At 48.4% G+C, this 16026-nt stretch overlaps 1 protein-coding gene across 3 annotated transcripts in view; it reads left to right on the top strand.

Moving 5' to 3' along the window:
• The first annotated feature begins 760 nt into the window (after window positions 1–760).
• Window positions 761–16026, top strand: part of MACF1 (microtubule actin crosslinking factor 1) — a 292958-nt gene continuing 277692 nt past the window's right edge. For 2 of the 3 annotated variants that reach the window (XM_081018106.1, XM_081018115.1), the window contains exons 1-2: window positions 762–874; window positions 6356–6632. In XM_081018106.1, the coding sequence (XP_080874232.1) occupies window positions 6413–6632 (220 nt within the window). In that variant the 5' untranslated portion in view covers window positions 762–874; window positions 6356–6412. Of the gene's footprint in view, window positions 875–6355; window positions 6633–16026 lie in introns of all 3 variants that reach the window. The other variant, XM_081018107.1, reaches the window with a different exon arrangement.

The following is a 16026-nucleotide window of genomic DNA, read 5'->3' as shown; positions in this document are numbered from 1 at the left end:
TGGCTGCTGCATGAACCTTATCCGATGCCAAGCTGTGCATAGAATTTTTGAGATTCAGCAGATAACAGGCCTGACACCAGTTCCACAGAGGCTCCTGTATGCACATGGAGTCAATGGTGTGGCCAGGCTCTGAGATAACTACATGGACGGAAGGCATTACCTATCCCTCCGAAAATGTGCATGGATCATCGTTTGCCAACCTGGTGCCCAACTTCCATTAGCCTTAGCTAGGCACTGTCTGTATCCCAGAACCTCTGGAGGGCACCAGGTTGGCCAAGGCAGTGTGTGTGTGGGGGTCCATGATAAGTGCTAGGCTGCAGGCAGGGAGCAGCTTGGATCCGGGGGGGGGGGGGAGCGGAAAGAGAGAGAGTTTGAGATTTGGAAGAGGATGCCAACTACGAGGCTCAGGCGTGGGCATTTCTCCGGGGGGGCGGTGGACGCCTCTGGCCGCTCTGCTGGCCTGGGTGTGGGATGGGTGTGGGCCTTCTCTAGGGAGCCTCCGCCAGCATCTAGGGGGAGTACCCATGCCAGGGGGCTAATTGTGGGCCCTCTCCCCCCATGATCCCCTTCCCCGTCGTGACCAGCTGTGCGTGTGGACGGGGAGAGGGTCGTGCCACCCCTCCGTCCGCGTGGGCGCGCCTGGCCGCGGGGCGGTCCCGATCCAGGCTGGGCGAGGGGCGGCGTCTGCGCGCTGCTGGCGGCGGAGAGAGGGAAAGAGAGGGAGGGACTGGCGGTCGGCGGCCGCTCGCTCGCTCGCTTGCTCGGCTCGGGCTCCCGCTCCCGCCTTCCTTCCTCTGCTGGCTGCCTGGGCAGTTCGGCCATTGTGCACGCGCGGAGGTCGGATCTGTGCGCTCCGACCCACTCAGGCCGCCTGGTAAGGTTAGACGGGGGGGGGGGGGCAGGCGGTGTACGGAGGGGATATAGGGAGGGAGGGCGGAGGCGGCCGGGGCATTTTCTCTCCCCTCATCTCCTCCGCGCCATGGCACTCTGGCAGCATCTGGGGGAGGGGGAGGGGGAGGGGAGGGGAAGGGGCACCCTGTAGCCTGGGGGTGGGAGAAGGGAATGACCTGGCGGCGGGGGAGGGAGGGAGCAATGAAACGGTGCCAAAGCAACAGCCCCCCCCCCCCGCCGCTTCCAGACAAGGATGCTCCCTCCTCCAGCGGCATCTTTGCACCTGCTGCTGCTCCAGCTGCAGCCCCCAGACCCAAAAGGCTGGACGGGGCGGGGCAGGCACCGATCGGAAGGCAGAGGGCGAGCCTTTAAAATAAGGGGGGTACTGTGCTGGATTTGTACCCACGAGCCCACGGGTCGCTTTCCTCTGCGCGCCCCTCCCCCGGCCCCCACCGAAGCACCGAGGGTCGCGTTTGTGCCTCCGTTGCACGGAGCCTCGGCATGCCGCCGTCTACTCCCACCGGAGGTTTCTGGGGTGGGTGTGTTCCCCAGGAACCAAGCACCCCGAAAAGGCACCCTGCCTTTTCATTTCTCCCCACCCCGGGTTGCCCTGGCAAGGCGTAGTAGTCGCCCGGTGGGCTTGTGGGTTTGCCTGTCAGATGGATGCTCATTGAAACGGGCGCGCAGGTATCCCCACTCCCAGCAATGGAGGGGGAAGGGTGCTTTACTGGGGCGCGGGGGGAGAACAGTGAACGGAGGCTTACAAATGCTCTTTGTTCTCGACTATTATTTTCATTGATTACAAATAGGATTCCAGCCTCTTGTTCCCCATCCCTTGTTTTGAATTACCCTCCCCTTCAGAAATCATAGCGGTAATAGCATCAAAATGGAAACGAGGGTATTTATAAATGGTGCTAGCTGATAATGAGGTCTGAGGATCGGGATGTTGTTGTTATTGCTCCATCACACTAAATGCACAATTTCGCTTTTTAATGGCCCTGCAGGTTTAGAAACGGGTATTATTTAGAACTGTGGTTCATCATCTCTTTGATTGCGTGTGGATTTAAAAACATTTATCCTCCACCACTCAGTCTAGGGATGGAATTATATTTTGCATCTGATGGCTCGTGATCAAGTGGATTTTTCTTTTTAAAAAAAAACCTGTTTCCAAAGGGAGGGGATCCAACTGGATTCCAGCAGTTGTGGCTTTTTTGTTTTTGGCATATTGTTGAATAGAATCACTGTATTAAAAAAAAAATCTGAAGAGAGGGATGCTTTGAATGGAGGCAAAGGCATTCAGTTTATTAGTACAGTAGCCTTCTTGCATTTCTCGTGCCCAAGATGGGGGATTCTCTCCCTCTCTGTCTCCCTCTCTCCTTTCTCTCCCTCTCCCTCTCTCCCACTCCACATTTCCAACCCCCTGCTTTTAGCACCTTAAACTAGAGCCTTGTAAGGCTGATAGTAAGGATGCATCCTTCTGGCATTGGTGCTCAAGAGTCCAGGGTTTGCAAAGGAGGAAGGCGTTCTGCATTTATGAGAAAGGAGGACCACTTGGCTGTCAAGGAGGCTCACCACGACACAGCAGTGGTACTCCAGGAAGCAGACAATTCCTATGAGGGAAAAGCCACACAGCAAAGGGTCTAGGAAGGGAAGCATGCTTCTTTCGAGGGACCCTGCTCTCATTTACGACAATTGTAAAAAACTGTAAAAATCCTTAGCACCAGTGTGGACAATGCCCACTTTGTTCTCCATGGAAGCCGAGTTGGCCAGACCTGAAAGAGTCACACAGGGCTTAATTGGGATTTCCCTGGACTCAGATCTGTTTTCAGTGCCAAGTCTCAGCCTTGGAGCATATTAAATGCTATTGGAGTGTGCCTCTGAGCATATGCAGAGTGCCTTCTGATCCCTACTGGATGGAGCCATGTGGAGCAGGGACTTCCAGATCAAGGAATGTGGTTTCCAGCAGGGGTGGAATACACAGTCATTCCCAGCTGCCACAAATATACGTGTCCTAGTTGACAGTTGCAATGTAAAGCACTGAATCTCTGCAAACGGGGACAGTCATGTTCTCTGTGGTACCTCCTCCCCTGCATCAGCCTGTGCAGGGGTAACTCCAAGGTACCTTCAGCATAATTGGGGTTTCTTAGATGCATATTTTATTTTGAATTAAAAATTGGAGGCATGCCTTTGTTTTTACTTTGAAAAGAAGCCTGCCTTCTATGTTTCTCTGTAGCTGCTAGATGGAGGTGAGCAGGGACTCATGCAGAGAAGTAACAGGCAGCCTCCTCTGAAAGTTTGAACATGGCTATTCTATGGCATAGGGCAGGAGGAGCCAATGGAGTTCCCTCTAGATGTTGGACTATAGCTCCCATCAATCCTGACCATGGTCATGCTAGCTGGGGCTGATGAGCGTTATCATAGAATTGTAGAGTTGGAAGCGACACTGAGGGCCATCTAGTCCAACCCCCTGGAATGCAGAAATGTTGGTTGGAGTCCAACAGCTTTTCCAGGGCATTTGTTAGCTATCCCTCGTATAGGATGTGACTCCTAGGTGCACTTGAACCCTGCAGCTCTTTGTAGAAAGTAAGTAACAAGACTAGGCCCAGATCACACTGGAGAGGGGCCAAGATGAACAGGGAGGCTGCAAGGGGTTGGACAGATCTGAACTCTTTTTCTTCTTTCTAAAATCAAGTTTCTAGACCTCATGGAAGTGAGAGTTGAAACCAATGTCCTGCAAAAGCACTGAAGCTCTAAAAGTTACCACTCACTCCTTTAGGACTTCCTGCCATGTTGCCCTCTCTTTTTCTTTTAAATATGTTTTTATTATTTTATATAACAAGGATACAGAAAGAAATTTGGCACCCAGTGCAGAGGACTAATTTTCTTGCTTCCTACCATCAACTAACTACAATGCGTATTTTGTATCTTTAAATGGTCTTCTTCATATGTTATCCCAAAATGTCCGTCCTTGGCTTGCCGTGAGCATTGTGCTTGTCCTTTATTTTAATTTCCATAGAGTACAAAGCAATCCCATTGTGCAATAAAATCACCCATAGGCCTTCGTCCGGTAGTGGCTACAGACCTTTCTTTTCCATACCTCTTTGTGCTTACAGACTGGCAGCCTTCCCCAACAAGGTGCCCTCCAGATGTATTGGACTCCTCTCAGTCTCAGCATCATATAACAATGGTGACTGGGGCTGATGGGAGTTGTAGTCCAAAACATCTGGAGGGAACCAGGTTGGCAAAGCCTGATCCATGCACATTTTCAGAGGGATAGGTAATGCCTTCCATCCATGTAGCTATGGCAGGGAATAAGAATCAAATAACCTAAGAGCTACCCTGCTGGTTCAGGCCAAAGGTCCTTCTCTTCCAGGTTCCTCCTTCCCACTCTGGCTGAACAAATGCCTCTGGGCAGCCCACAAGCAAGGGGTTAAGGCAAGCCCAGCCACCGAGCCAGTAGCCACCCCTGCATTATGTAGCAGCCAATCCTTTAAATTAATTATGTGTCACGTGGATAAGAAGACTTCTTTTGGTCTGTTCTGAATCTCCTGCCAACCCCTTTCCTTGGCTGACCCCTGAGTTCTGGAGCTGTTTCCTTCACGTCATTCCTGGGCAAAACCACCCGCACCCCTGATATATTTGGAGGAAAATAGGGGGAAATGAATTTGCTTCGTTCAAAAAGAACATCTGCGGGATGTTTAAAGCACAGGAATTTCAGGGCAAAACATGCAAATGTGCATAATGGCTATTGATTTGCATAAGCTGTTAGGAGCACAGTCTTTAAGATTCTTAGGCAGATGTCAAGGTTTTCAGGCACAGAGAATGTTCTGTTTTTGGAGCAAAGGAGGGAGATCAACTTGCTCTTGGTTCATTAGCACTGTGTAAGGTGCAATGCTTTCGGGGGCGGGCTTTGGTAATCTTTTGTACTATGGTGCCCCTGAATGGATCTTTTCCATTATGGATCTTCTCAGTTTTGCACCCTGTTGGCTTGATGCCCTGTGTGTGGGGGGGGACTGCCCGCACCACCCTAAATCCAGTGCTTTGGAGTCACCCTCCTGCCAGGAGATGTTTGTAACCTCATGGTAGTGGAGATCAAGGACCTGGGGGCTGGACTAGATGGGAAGGGCAATGCAGGAGAGCATGTTTAGAGCGCCACTCCCTCACCACTGCTTGACTCCACTTGTCTGTGGGGCGAGTCCAGCTCCGTGCAGCTCAGGGGGTTGTGGTAAAATCTGACGGGTAGGTGCTGTTCCTGACACAATCCATAGCCAGGTCCTGTCTCAGACTGTACAACACAAATGAATTTTTGACCCACAGAGGCACTGTAGCACCACTACCAAGCCACCTTTTTTGCTCATTGAAGGGTTCTGATGGGCTCAAAAGCTTGCTTGCTATTTTGTGACATTTTGGCTGGTCGTAATAAAGGGACTTTGTTCCCCAACCCCATGCCAGAATAAAAATGGCATGTTAACTCTTAGCTCTGCACGCTGGTGTAACCTACCACTTCCACTGCTAATACTGTGGAAATGGGTTTGGCAGGTTTCTCTCTGAGAAAAGCTTATTTGTTTGGCATGCAGTGGGTAAGCTAAAAGTCCCCAAGGAGATGTTTCTGCTGTGAAATAAGTGATAGCACTTTGACCCCACCTGCCCTGCTCTGCTATACCACTAGTGCAGCCACACCACACCCAAGAACTGGGTCCCAGCATAGCAAAGGATTCTGGGGCACCCCAGGGGAGACAGTGCAGTGTCCGGAGGGTTTTGGCTGGTCCTGCATGTCTTGGTTTCAAGGGCAGATCTGTTACTTCCAGAAAGCTGGGTAGCTGTAATTCTTTGGAAACTATTTGGAGAGTGGCTTCCACAGTAGTAGGGTACAAGCTTGGTTCTCAGAGGCTCCCAGTTTCAATCCCAGAGAGGGATGGAAAACTTGCCACTCAGAGCAGACAATACTGTGCAAGATGGTCTGATGGTATAAGGCAGCTTCATCTGTTCGAATGCTCACATAACACGAAACCGTGGTGTAACTTGGTAGTGGTCCTTGTTTGAATGTGTGAGCCCAGCTCAGCCGACTAACCATGGCAAGAAATCACGATGTGCTAACCTGTTGGTTTATGCCCATGGTTTGCTTTAACTACAATTGGACATTCTGCTTGGACGGAGCAGCCTTGCTTAAGCACGGTTTGCTTGACTACCCCATCCTAGATGCTCATCAGGCTACAAAAAGTGTCAGCTGTTTTCAATTTCCCATCGATTAACAAACCCGTCACCATAAATTCACCCACTCACCCATTGGTTCTTATGTGCCTTCATATTTCCACTAACCTGAGATGTGTATGCAGCTCTGATAATACAAATGTCTTTGTTACTTTTACTGTGTGAGTCGCAGTTGAGTGCAAAACTGTGACTATGGAATTAAATTGATCAATTAATTAATCGATAATTGTAATAATCATGCTGATATTCCTAGGCCGGCTGTTCCTAAGGATCGGCAGCCCCTCTGTGCCTCCTTCCCTCCTTCGGGGCCATGTCGTCCTCCGACGAAGAGACCCTGAGCGAGAGGTCTTACCGGAGTGAGCGTTCGTGCCGGAGTGAGAGGTCCTATCGGAGTGAGAGGTCTGGCAGCCTGTCTCCTTGCCCACCGGGGGACACCTTGCCCTGGAATTTACCTCTCCATGAGCAGAAGAAGAGGAAAAGTCAAGACTCTGTGCTGGATCCAGCAGAAAGAGCCGTCGTCAGAGTAGCCGGTAAGGAAGCTGGTTCGGTGCCATCGTTTCAGGGAGGGGAACCTCAGGGCGGGGGGAGGGACAAGTGTGGCCCTTGAAGCCTCTCTGTATGGCCCTTCGGACTGTCTCCAGGCCACTCCCCCTTTTCCCAAGCCACACTCCTCCCTTACCTTGCTTTGTACCCTCCTGGAGTCTTGTTCCCTCTCTGGAATGTGTCCATGAACTTTGCTTGCCTGGATGGAGGCTAGAGAGACTGTGGAGAGATAGATGAGCCTACTATACAAAAGTAATATTTACAGCTCTTGCCCCACCCACTTTTGCCTCTGCCCTTCCTCCCAGTACAGTGGTACCTCGGGTTAAGTACTTAATTCGTTCCAGAGGTCCGTTCTTAACCTGAAACTGTTCTTAACCTGAAGCACCACTTTGGCTAATGGGGCCTCCTGCTGCCGCTGCGCTGCTGGAGTACAATTTCTGTTCTCATCCTGAAGCAAAGTTCTTAAACTGAAGCACTATTTCTGGGTTAGTGGAGTCTGTAACCTGAAGCTTATGTAACCCAAGGTACCACTGTATATAGCTCTCAGGAGATTGCCCAGAAGGGAATGTCACCGTTGAACTGAATAAGGTTCCTTACCCCTGCCATAATTTAAGGAGGCATTGGTTGATACCTACACAGTTTTCTTTAGAGCAGGGTTTCCCAAACTTGGGTCTCTAGCTGTTTTTGCACTACAACTCCCATCATCCCTAGCTAGCAGGACCAGCGGTCAGGGATGATGGGAACTGTAGTCCAAAAACAGCTGGAGACCCAAGTTTGGGAAACCCTGCTTTAGAGGCATGTCAATTCCTAGAAAGTCGGATAAAAGTGAAGATGACAAGGCCCAGGTCAGGAATGTGACCTCTGCATATCAAGAAGTTTCAAAATGCTCATGCATTGGGGCCCATGTTCAAATGCTGGTGGTGAACTTCAGACTGCAGCATGCCAGAGCAGATGCGCACACAGCCCTACCTGAAAAGCTGTCTGTCTGAGAACCACTTGGGAAAACTGGGCTGAGTCAGGGGGGTGAGCCACAGTCTTATTGTCACGTTTTGGGGCTGAGTCACATGAGTAGGACTGAAATAATTTAGCTCAAAGAACTCATGTCTCCCTGCAGAGCTTAGCACTAGATCAGTGTCTCCCTAATGGCACACTCCCCCCTTAATTAAAATTAGAAGCACGTCTCACCCAAGGACCTATTTGTTTTTTGAATGTAAAAAGGGGAGGATTTCCTGCCCTCAGAGAGAAGCCTACCCAGCCTCCTGTGTTTCTGTGGAAGATGCTGTTTTTAGGCAAACTCAAAGACTGGAGGTGATGGGTAGCAGGGGAAGGAGACCTGAATTAGAGCAAGTGAAACCCAAAGAGAAGGGGGTGTTGTTATGATTGGTACCAAAGAACAACTGCTCATCCCATAAACTTAATTCACTTGTTCTTATGCCAGTTTGAAATTGCCCATTGCATCACATTGAGGCTAGGCTGGTGGCAGGAAAAAGCTACTGGGAGGATGGATGTGGCACAGAGGGCAGTTTTAAAGTAGCCAATTGGCTTCCAGTGGCTACTCCAGAAAAACAAGAAAATGGGTTGGGATGAATGCAGTAGTTGTCTCTCCTCCTTCCTCCTTCCCTCTTTCCCCCGCATCTTCCTGGTACACCCTCCCACCCCCACATCTCCCCCAGCTGGATGCATCTCATTTCCATATCGCTGCCTCTGTCTTGGGTCTTTCTTTGTCAGTCCTGGGCTGAGCACTTCCACAACCCTGGCCTCCTCTCCAAACAATCCACTCCCTGTGACAGGCTCCTTTGCTCCCTCCTCGGGCAGGACAATGGCAGCACTGCAAGGAGCAGTGAAGTGGTCACTAAAGGGGACTTCATCAACTGACCCAGGGTCAAGGGCGTGCTGGGGGCCACCCAAAACCTCTCAGACGGGCAAACACTTGCCCACTGCCCTGGACCTTGCTAGGCCACCTGCTTCTGCGTTTGTGACAATGCAAATGTTGTGATGTGGTTTTTGTAGCAGCAGTGCAAAGGCAGTGAAAGCTGTGACGGTGTTATGGAAAACACTGTTATAGAACAATGGAGGAAGGGTGCAAACCTTGTGGCCTTCTGCTCTGGGGGCATCAGAATGGCTATGTTTTCTGGGGATGGGTTGTAGATCAGTGACAAAGCATTTATGCAGAAGGTCCCGGGTTCAAATCCCAGTTGAGAGGAGGCACCCTGCTTGAAGCCTTGGAGAGTCCCGGCCAGTCAGTTTAGACACTTCTGCACTAGATGAACCACTTGCCACTCAGTATAAGGTAGTTTTTTGTGGCAAGATTCAGGACAGATAAAAAATAAAGTACTTTTTCATGCAGCACATAGTTAAACTATGGAACTTGCTCCCTCAGGAGGCAGTGATGGCCATCAACAGTGGTAGCTCAATGCTCAGAGCTCCCATTTCACTTTTTACAGGATACATATAGCTATAGGGGTCCCAGAATGGATCAAGACTAGGTGCTGAGAGACATGCTCATTTTTTTGATCCAGGTTGCATTCGATTTGGAGGTGCTTTTTGCCTCCTGGAACAAAACATCCAGGCACCTCATGGCACTTATCTACTTGCAGCCTTAGCGGCTTCTTCTCAAATGAAATTGCTGCTATTATTCCATCTATATCTCACCTTTCATCCAAAGGAGTCAAGGTGATGTACTTGGCTTTCCCACTCTCCATTTCCTCCCTGTGAGGCAGGTCACCCTGGTAGCTTCCTGAAGCAAAGTTCTTAACCTGAAGCACTATTTCTGGGTTAGCGGAGTCTGTAACCTGAAGTGTCTGTAAGCTGAAGCGTATGTAACCCGAGGTACCACTGTACAAGTATCCAGGTTGCACCAGAGGGGCAATATTAGATCTAAAACAGCACCAGTCCCCCAAATGTAACAGCATACCAATGCAGACTCCCCCTCAAGGTAACTTCTTCTCAGCCAGCTTCTAAAGCCAGGATTATTTTCCTTTTTCTCAGTCCTTTTCCTTTTTTCCTTCATCCTCAATTCAGGCAGGTGGGGTAGGATACAAGTTTCAGCAGCCTGGAGTAGCCACTCATTCATCCATGACTATTAATTAAGCCTCATCAGCTCTCAAGATGTACAAAGGCAGAGAAAGGGGGAGAGGAGGAAATTTTGCATCTCCGAAGAGCATGTTTATAAGAATGCAGTGAATAAATACAGATAACTTGTTGGTCTCCTCTGAGCGTCCTGGTTCATCGCAAGTTCTCTCATGGGCAGTCACTGGTTTCCTTTCCTCAGCAGGCCTGCCTTATTCCGTCACTCTAGTGGGCATCAGGTAAATGGTTCAGAGGCAAAATGGCAACAAAGGTAGCTCTGGCTGACTCCTTGTGCTGTCACCATCTCCTTAAGGGAGACATTTCCATGAATGCAGCAGTGGATGATGGCTGCCTTCAACATTAATGACACTCGTCTCATTTAGGGGCTGGGGGAAGGATAGCTTTCTGCTGGAATGATGGATTGAGCTGCTACACCTTTTGGGGAGAAATAAGCAGTGTTAATACAGTCCCATATTCCAAAAGAAGTAAAAATGGACACTGGGAAAAGGGGCCATTTGTTGTGGGTCAGTTTTTACGAGATATAAATTGTTCAGACAAGGGGTGCATTGGTCATTCCACTGCACACTAGGGAGGTGAATGCACATCATTGCAAACTTAGGGAAATCCATTTTGTTTGATTGAAAAAGGGGGCATTCCCATCAAATAAGAGACATCTGGCAAGCAGATGTTTTAATCAAACTCTAGTAATTTAATTCCACTGTTCGTGTCCTAGTTTATCCTCTGTGATTGCAGTCCTTCCCAGGTTTATAGCAGCTGTAGGTTTTGATAAGCCTGCTGTCCACTTCCTTGTCCAAATCATTAGCAAAGTTGACATGTTCACACATATGAAGTGCAAATATAGCCATAAGAAGGAGCCTGCTGAATCAGGGCAAAGGGCCATGTAGTCCAGCATCCTGTGGCCAACCCAATGCTCCAATGGGAAGCCTGCAAGTCGAACAGGAGCACAACTGCACTGTCCTCGCCTGTGAGTCCTAGCAATTGGTATTCAGAGGTATACTGCCTCTGACACTGGAGGTAGAATAAAACCACTGTGGGTAGTAGCCATTGATAGCCTTGTTTTATTGCTATGGCCGATGGCTGATGCAAATAAAGATTCATTCATTCATTCATTCATTCATTCATTCATTCATAGCCTTGTCTTCTGTGAAATTGTCTAATTCTCTTTTAAAGCTGTCCAACTTGGTGGCCAACACTGCCTCCTGTGGGAGTTTAACGTTGAACATGAAGAAGTACTTTCTTTTATCTGTCCCATTGAATCATTGAATAGTTGAATGGTAGAGTTGGAAGGAATCCTGAGGGTCTTCCAGATTCCATTTCATTGGATGTTCACAATTCTAGTGTTGTGAAAGAAGGAGAAAAACATTTCTCTATCCCCTTCTTCCATGCCATGCATAATTTTTATGAACTTCTATCATGTCACCTCTTACTTAGCCTTTTCTCTAAACCAAAAAGTCCCACATGCTACAGCGTTTCTTCATAGGGGAGCTGCTCCATCCCTTGAATCATTTGGGCTGCCCTTTTCTGAAGCTTTTCCATCTCTACAATATCGTTTTTGAAGTGAGGTGACCACAACTGCATGCAGTATCCCAAATGGAGTCACACCACTGATTTGTATAATGGCTTCATTATATTGGCAGAGGGACGCAGGTGGCACTGTGGGTTAAACCACAGAGCCTAGGGCTTGCTGATCAGAAGGTCGGTGGTTCGAATCCCCACGACGGGGTGAGCTCCCATTGCTCTGTCCCAGCTCCTGCCAACCTAGCAGTTCAAAAGCACATCAAAGTGCAAGTAGATAAAAAGGTACCGCTCCGGCGGGAAGGTAAACAGCGTTTCTGTACACTGCTCTGGTTCGCCAGAAGCAGCTTAGTCATGCTAGCCACAGGACCTGGAAGCTGTACGCCGGCTCCCTCGGCCAATAAAGCGAGATGAGTGCCGCAGCCCTAGAGTCGTCCACGACTGGACCTAATGGTCAGGAGTCCCTTAACCTTTACCTATTATGATACTGGCAGTTTTATTTTAATTTATTGCCTAATAATCCTTAGAGTGAAATTGGCCTTCTTCACAATTGCCACATGCTGGATCTACAGCTCAGTTGACCCCAAGGTCTCATTCTTGGCCAGTCACTGCCAGTTCGGACCCCCATGAGCCTCTATGTGGAATTAATGACCCCCTCCCCAAGAAGTGTGCATTACTTTACACTAGTTTACACTGAATTGCAGTTACCTTTTCCTGCCCTCAGTTTGGAGAGATCCTCTTCACAATCTCTTTTTGGTTTAACGACTTCAAACAATTTTGTATCAGCAGGAAACTTGGCCAACCCTTGAACTGTCCCCTCCTGCTGCAGTCCTAGAGGTGCCATCTCTAAATCAGCTCCTCTTGGCTAGTCAATAGTTAATCAAAATTTTACATGCAGCTTAAAGTAAATAAGCAACCTCTTGTATACCCCAAATGAAGCATCTTATTTCGTCAAGCTGGATACAAGGAAATTGCGTGTTGCCCTTTGACAGGTTTATGTTGTTAGCATCTTTCTTGAGAAACAAGGGAGTGCACCTCCAGGGGTGAAGTCAAACTGCTGCGTTAGCTGTACCAAAGTATCCTTCCTGGGCAGTGTGTATGGAGGTCTTGGACTGCCGAGACAACAAAAAACCCCTCTTGGCCTCACTGATATGGTCCAAAGGAAAGCAGGACAATATGTTTAGCACCAGCTTGGCTGTAGGAATTGCCAGGAGGAAGCATACAAGTGCCATTCAACCGTCTTATGGACTCCACTCCGGATTTGTGTAGAGTTTACTCCTTAACCTTTTCTTCTCCTAAAAATATCCTGCAGGGTACCAGAGGTTTAGGAACAGAGTCTTCCTTCTCCTAGATGGGCTGCCTTCCCAGGTTGATGAGCCCTATATAGGATTTATGTATTAAATTTCTATACTGCCCTTCATCCGAGAATCGCAGGGCAGTTTACATTATAAAAACACAAAAATACATACCATAATAACAAAAACAATAAACCCACCCCCCACCCTGCAGGATAAAAGGCCACATATTGTTCAATTAGCCAAAGGCCTGGGAGAAGAAGAGGGATGTTTTTGCCTGGCGCCTAAATATATGCCATGAAGGCACCAAGTGAGTCTCCTCAGGGAGAGCATTCCACAGACGGGGAGCCACTGCAGAAAAGGCCCATACTTGTGATGCTACCCTCTGGACCTCTGGTGGAGGAGGCACACAAAGAAGGGCCTCAGATGATGATTGCAATAAATCTATTTGTTTATATAAAAAACCCACAATTTGAGAGCTGAAATTTGAGGACTGGAAGGGGGATATTGGTGAGGAAAGCAGTTTAGGAAAAGGAGGGCGACTCCCATTTACTTGATGAAGTTGTAAATATTTTTGCATTCCCATTATGATTTGGTGCTCTATACTATTGGGTGCTCTGTGTTATTTGCAACTATTCCAGTTTCCACCTGGGAACAGGGATGTGCCACTAAGAAGCCCAGGAGCAAAGAGGTGATTTTCTTCTCTTTTTCCTGGGGGTGGGTGGGAATGAGTTCCTTCCCAAGCCTTGTTAGTTTGCATATTATTAATGCATTTAAATACATGCAACTTCAATAATAAGCACTTGGCAGAGATCCGTGTTTGGTGGGGCTGTGGTGGAAATATGATGTGTGTGTGAGAGGATAAATGAAAGTTAAGGACAAACAAAAGAGAACTTTGTGCTCCAAAACATGCTTAGGAAGTGAATGGTAATTGACAACAACTGTCATTAAGTAGCATTGAGGCCAAATCAAAATGCAGACAATTGAAAGCAACAGGGAGGCAAAAATGCAGGTCAGGCTGCAGCTGAAATTGTCCAGGACCTCTCCCCCCCCCCCCCGCCCGGTGCTCACTTCCCTGTCGTGCTCTAAGCATGACAGATGCTTTACTTATTTTTAGGATAAAGTTGACAGCTGAAATAAGCAACACTGTGCAGAGTGTCTTTTCTGGAGATGGGATGTTCTAAAAAAAGGAGACCTGGTTTATTTTTCTGGTAAGCTGGTGATCTGAAGTACATGATGTGTCTTAAAATAAATGAGTCTCCTGAAAATCAGGGATGAATTCACGTTTGTCTCATTTAGGCAGAGGTGAAACACTTGGTAAATAAATGCCAGGTAGAGGCTAGATACTGTAGACAGAGCTAACTTATAATTTGGAGGCTCTATTAATTTGCGCATCTCTCGCTTAAGCTTATGGGTTTGTTTGTTTTAGTTACAACCCCCGGGGGTTATTGATAGTGAGGAACTTCCCTTTTGGACCATCCAAGATGTGTTTTGGAAATTCATATTCAGTAGTATTTAAAACATTCTGCAAGCGCTGTGGTCTAAACCACTGAGCCTAGGGCTTGCCAATTGGAAGGTCGGCAGTTCAAATCCCTGCAATGGGGTGAGCTCCCGTGGCTCGGTCCCAGCTCCTGCCAACCTAGCAGTTCGAAAGCACGTCAAAGTGCAAGTAGATAAATAGGTAAGGTAAGCGGGAAGGTAAACGGCATTTCCGTGCGCTGCTCTGGTTTTGCCAGAAGCGGCTTAGTCATGCTGGCCACATGACCCGGGAAAACTGTCTGCAGACAAACGCCGGCTCCCTCGGCCAGTAAAGCAAGATGAGCGCAGCAACCCCAGAGTCGTTTGCAACTGGATTTAACTGTCAGGAGTCCTTTACCTTTACCTTTTTACAAGCTTTAAAAAAGAACGTAATAAGTTTCAAAACCAGATTTGCCACATATTTGGAGGTTGTTGTTTTTTTAAAGGGAAAAAACCCAATATCTTCTACTGAATTTTTGTCTCCTGAAGTTGAAACCCCATAATCCCTGCCCCACCCCCTGCAAAGTTTGTTGGAAAGTTGTTGAAAAGCAATGGAGCTCTGAAATCTGGGCTGAACCCCTTTAAAGACAGGCTGGATGGCAGCTGCAAACATTTCTCGACAACAGTCACACCCATCCCACCTGCTTTTAAAGGTGAGACGTATTATGCTCACTTACAAGTCTCTTTCTTCCTATGAAGCTGCTAAGGAGCTCTGAGGCACCCAAGGGTGGTGGATCTGCTTCCAGTGGCAGTGGCAGTGCTGGGTTCTTGGTGATGGGAAGGAGATGAGCCCTCTGGCTCTTCTGCCCCCTTTCCTGTCTGGCCAGCACCCTCCCCTATTGATAGAGATTCCCTCTGTTCCATAAATGGGGCAGGACAGGGAGCTAGAGGGACTATGTCTCCTTCCCTAAGGCACATACCCATTCTCCCTCAGGCCACTCTAGTCCCATGCCACTCAGGATCAAGGGGCTCATGAGACCCAGGCCCACTTTCTCTCCATGGTCCTGCAGCACAGAGTACCTCTGCTATGCTAGGCAGCACTGGAGGTGCTTTGCGCTGACACAACTGATATCCTGTTGCCACCCTGCAGCTGCATTGCATCAACATTTCATGACTGGCCCTTCTTCCCCTTCAGCAGGAAAAATGCTTGCAAATCCTACTTCATCCTGTGCACTTGCAGATGAGTGACAAACAAGATCATTCGTACAGGATAGGCAGATCACGCTGACATCTCTCCTTTTGTACTTCAGGGTGCTTGAATTGGGCTGGAGTGTGCCAAGTAGAACACTTTAAAAACAAAAGAACAAAATGCTTCACCAACCCATTCTGAGAACTGGTTAAGAGCATGTGCTATGAACTGGCAATCCCTGGGTTCTGAGCTTAGCCCTGAATTGACACTTGCTCTTTAGACAAGCTGCTGTCTCTCAGCCTCAGTCCTCAAGCTGTAACGTGGGCCTAATAATTCTGGTCTACAGCATTCCTGGGATTACTGAGGTAGTGTTTATTTGATGCAGTCCTATACACATTTGCCTGAAATTCAGCGGGGCTTACTTCCATGTAGACATGTATAGTATTGTGCTGTCAGGATGCAGCTAGACAGGACAGTGAGAGCGGCAGGACCCAACCCAGATGTTCCCAATTTCCTACAAAGTGGTGTGTGTGTGTGCGCGCACAGAATTTATAAAGTGTGGCCTGGAGTGGTTCACCTTTTCTTTGACAAACCACTTAATCCCTACTCCTCCTCCTTTTGGGGTTACTTTCAGTCACAAAGTTTCAAGGGTGAAAATGGCTTTTTTGAAATGCGTGCATTTGGGGGGGGGGGTGAGCGTAGGTGCAGAGAACCATGGTGGGTGTCGTAAGGGTTCAGCTCTCTGCATTGTACCTCAGTATTGCCTGCAAGGGATTCAGAGGCCTCCTCCCCTCAAAACCCCAGCACCTCAAGTTTTGCTTATGTAGTCTGCAT

This window comes from Podarcis pityusensis, assembly GCF_964106645.2.
Source record: "Podarcis pityusensis genome assembly, chromosome: 8".
NCBI classification, from domain to species: Eukaryota; Metazoa; Chordata; class Lepidosauria; order Squamata; family Lacertidae; genus Podarcis; species Podarcis pityusensis.
The sequence above is the reverse complement of the archived record's forward strand: the minus strand, read 5'-3'. Positions and strand labels throughout refer to the sequence as shown.